This window comes from Antrostomus carolinensis, unplaced genomic scaffold (genome assembly GCF_000700745.2).
Source record: "Antrostomus carolinensis isolate BGI_N321 unplaced genomic scaffold, ASM70074v2 scaffold27120, whole genome shotgun sequence".
Taxonomy (NCBI): domain Eukaryota; kingdom Metazoa; phylum Chordata; class Aves; order Caprimulgiformes; family Caprimulgidae; genus Antrostomus; species Antrostomus carolinensis.
The window spans coordinates 1-3,971 of record NW_010288118.1 but is presented as its reverse complement, the minus strand read 5'-3'; the positions used below and the strand labels follow the sequence as shown (position 1 = coordinate 3,971).

Genomic DNA, 3,971 nt, shown 5'->3' with positions numbered 1-3,971 from the left:
AGCTTGCAGGGCCCCTTTCCTGGCGATGCTGCCCTGGGGCGATGGGGCTGGGGCTGTCCCTGCAGATGGTGGGATGTCCCATGGGGACAGGGCTGCATGTCCCTCTCCCTGGTCCCCTTGTGGGTGTTTGGGCCTGGACACTGACTAACCAAAGGTGAAGGTGTGGACCGTCGTGTGCATGGCGCACTGACCCCCCCCAGCCTCCCACTTCCCTCTGCCTTCTCCCAGCAGCAGGGCGCTGTCCCCGATGTCCCTGCCGCCTTCCTCTCCAGAATGGCTCAGCTGAGCCCAGGGCTGGCTCCTGGCTCCAGCCCTTCCCAGGCAGTGCCGGTGCCGGTGCCACTGGTCCCCAAGGCAGAGCAGCTGTCCCCCACGTCGGTGTGTGGTGAGTCTGCAGCACCCCAAGGAGCTCCACAGGACACTGCGTTTCCTGCAGGGAGCTTGGACCAAACACTGTGGGAATGTTTCATTTCAGTTTCAATCCCAGTTATTTCCATTTACCCAGTGGATCATGGCTGATTTCTTTCCACGGGGGAGGGCATAGCCCCTTCATCTGCCTCCTTCTCCAGGGAAAAAAGCAGAAACAGGAAAAGACAAAAAAGAGCAAAATGTCAGACTGTGGTTTTGAAAACCCAGAGCTTGGTTTTCAAGTGGGAAGCACCCTGCTTTCACCCGCAGAAACCAGAGCGGTGGTTGGAAAGCAGGCTCTGGTGTTGTTTCCAGTTTCAGTTTGGTGCTGCGGACTGCAGTCTTGCTGCCCTCAGGACTCTCTCCTGGTGATTTCCACCCCAAAAAATGATGGGAGTTTAAAATGTCATATTCCAAACGTTCCCATTTCTAAGCAGTTGTAAAATGAGTGGGATTTGGGACAAGACAAAGTGATAAGACGTGGTCAGATGCTGGCCCAGAGCATCCCTGTTAGCTGAGCAGAGTGGCGGTCCTGGGGCCGGAGTAGTGCTGCAGGCTGCTCCTCTCCACCCATCCCAGTGTGAGACCCTGGTGTCAGCCTGTCACGAGGGGCTGCTGCTGCTGCTGCCCCTCTCCCCAGAGCATCACCTTTCCTTTTCCAGGCAGCGACTTGCCCAAGCCCGGCCAGGCTTCCCCAGGACCTGCTGTGGGGCTGGGCACTGGCATCTCCCTGCACCATCCTGTGTCCCGTCAGGGCAGGCCCGGGTCCAGCAAGGTACAGCAGGAGCAAGCGTTGCCTTCACTATGGGGGCACCATCTCCACACGCACGCCCCTTTCCTGCTGCCCCCTGAACTCCACCCCACTGGCTGCAAGGTTTGGGCCAGCCCGACCCTGATGGGACAGGTGGCCCAGGGCTGTCCCCACTGCAAGGAGATGCCTGACAGCACTTGCCCACAGATGCAGAGTCGCCGCATCACGCACATCTCTGCTGAGCAGAAGAGACGCTTCAACATCAAGCTGGGCTTTGACACACTGCACAGCCTGGTGAGCACGCTGAGCGCCCAGCCCAGCATCAAGGTGAGTGCCCAGGGACACGGTGTGTCACCCGGGTTTTGCCGCCGTGCAGAGAGCTCGAGACCCACACGGTGCAGCTGTGCCAAGGTGCTCTGGGCTCTGGAGCCTGTAGCAGAAGCCACCAAAGCTCGGCAGTGAGGAACACCGCACCTTGCGCTGCCAGCCCCATTGCATGAAGCGCTGGGTGCCTCATGCCCTGCCCACCCCAGGGGCTCCCTTTGTCATCTCACCCCTGTGGCCCCACAGGTCAGCAAGGCCACCACCCTGCAGAAGACAGCCGAGTACATCTGCAAGCTGCAGCAGGAGCGGGCAGCCCTGCAGGACGAGGCACAGCGGCTGCGGGAGCAGATCGAGGAGCTCAATGGCTCCATCAAGTAAGAGGGGCACAGCCGGGGAGGTGGGAGGGAGCCACTACCTGCCTCGGGGTAGCCAGGCAGGGCAAGCGGCAGCGCCAGGGAGGCAGTGGGACACAGCAGTTCTGAGTGCCTCCCAGGACCTGGATTTGACCCTGTCCTCCCTCAAACCCTGTTTTGGGGGTGGGATGCTCAAGAGGCAGTGCTGTGTGGGGCCATGCCCTACAGCTGGCCTGGGAGGGGGACATTTCCCATTTCCTGCCCACCCCTGCTGAGAGCTGAGGTCCTGCCAGAGCCTCTCTCCACAGGGCAGCCCCTGCAGCTCCCGGCCTCCCAAACATGGATCCACAGCACTGCCTGTACCCCACAGCCTGTGCCAGGAGCAGCTGCCGGCCACGGGGGTGCCCATCACACGCCAGCGCTTCGAGCAGATGCGCAGCATGTTTGACGAGTACGTTCGCTCCTCCACGCTGCAGAACTGGAAGTTCTGGATCGTATCCTTTGGGGCCGGTGCCTGCTGTTTGCCATGATCCCTCTACCGAACACCAGGTCTTCTGGTTAACCCACTCCTCCCAGGTCTGTGGGGATCCTCCAGCTTGAGAGGCTCTGGGGACCACAGGAGACATTTCCAGTCAAGGGCACATGGTGGGAAATATGCACAGATGCCTTGGTTAGGAGGAAGCTTCTGTTACAAGGATGCAAACAGAGTAGGAATAAATGGTTGGTCCTCAGGGAAAAGGGAAGACACCAGCAGAGCTGAGTTCATGCAGGGAAGAGCTCCTGGTGACATGGGAACTGTCTCTGAGAGGCAGCAGCCATCAACTAGGGATTAGATAGAAAGCTGGGGGCATGTTGGTTTGGCCTTGGTGGCCATGTGCCACACTGGGACACAAGTCTGGGCTCCATGTGTTGGAAAGGATGGAGGGGACCAAGGGACAGGGAATGGGCAGCCAAAGGGCTGGACCTGCTTCTCTGTAAGCAGGGATTAGACACAGTGGGAACATTAAGCCTTGGGAGGCTGTGAAGTCTACAAAATCCCAAGTGGCAGAGGGATGGGCAGGCTGTGCTGCCCACAGTCCGATCCAGCGCAGGCAGCCTGGGCAAGGCAGAGATGGCTCCTGACACAGAGTTTGGGAGAGCTGGGGAGCTCCTTCCACAGGACACTGGGGATGCTAAAGCTGACATGGGCTCCAGGACATGCTCGTGGTGGAGGTATCTGCTGTGGATCACTACATGCACAAAATCACCAGTCCCCAGTGGTGGTCCCTGCAGGCTGGGAGCACCAGGGCAGCACACCGGACACACTGGTGTCATGCCCTGCTCCTGGGCACTTCAGAGGACGCTGTGCTAGCTGGATCCTTGATCTGCTCTGGAAGAGTTGTCTTGTGGCTGATCAACCCTTTCTGGCAGCCCCAGTCGTGATGGGGGTTACGCAGCTCTCCCAGTGCCTGCCCTGGGAGACACACAGGTCCCCATCACCCCAGTAGCATGGGCTGGTGCCCAGCATGGTGCTGTGCTGAGGAAGGCACCCAGGTCTGCCCCATGGCTGGGCAGAGAGGTTTGTCCTGCTGCCTGGAGGAGGGTGCTGCCCACACCTGGCAGGTGGGAGACTGGTCTTGGCAAGGCTGGTCCTTAACTCCTCTGCTGCCATCAGTTCAGTATCATCATCCGGCCCCTCTTCGAGTCTTTCAATGGCATGGTCTCCACAGCCAGCATGGAGAGCCTCACCCAGACGTCTCTCGCCTGGCTGGACCAGCACTGCTCCCTCCCAGCGCTTCGGCCGAGTAGGTGGCCCTGCTCCTGTCCATGGCACCCTGAAGAAGCCAGGCTGGCCAGCTGGCATGGACTGACAGAAAAGCAGAGGGGAAAAGGACAGGCGGTGGTAGGGCTGGTGCTGCACCACGCTTCTGCTGCACGGGAGGGAAGCACCCGCAGGATGTCCTCGGGCTGCATGCTTCATGCTTTTCCACACTCCTTTTGCTTCCATGCTCCAGCTGAGCTGGCTGCTGCTGCCCTAACCCCAGCCCATGTCCTGGCACGGCAGAGCTGAGCCCTCCCCAAAGCCCCACAGGGTGGGTTTCCCTTCACCTTTTCTGCTGGGGGCTGTGGTAGGGAGCTGTTGTGCTGTTCCAGGG

At 60.1% G+C, this 3,971-nt stretch overlaps 1 protein-coding gene across 1 annotated transcript in view; it reads left to right on the top strand.

Moving 5' to 3' along the window:
- LOC104523132 (carbohydrate-responsive element-binding protein-like) overlaps positions 1 to 3,620 on the top strand; it is a gene marked incomplete at both ends in the record, with an annotated part of 3,889 nt that extends 269 nt beyond the window's left edge. The window contains 6 exons of the mRNA XM_029084378.1: positions 201 to 385; positions 1,071 to 1,183; positions 1,367 to 1,486; positions 1,730 to 1,857; positions 2,207 to 2,330; positions 3,491 to 3,620. Coding sequence (XP_028940211.1) covers positions 201 to 385; positions 1,071 to 1,183; positions 1,367 to 1,486; positions 1,730 to 1,857; positions 2,207 to 2,330; positions 3,491 to 3,620 — 800 coding nt within the window. The remainder of the gene's footprint in view (positions 1 to 200; positions 386 to 1,070; positions 1,184 to 1,366; positions 1,487 to 1,729; positions 1,858 to 2,206; positions 2,331 to 3,490) is intronic.
- Between the last annotated feature and the right edge of the window lie 351 nt (positions 3,621 to 3,971).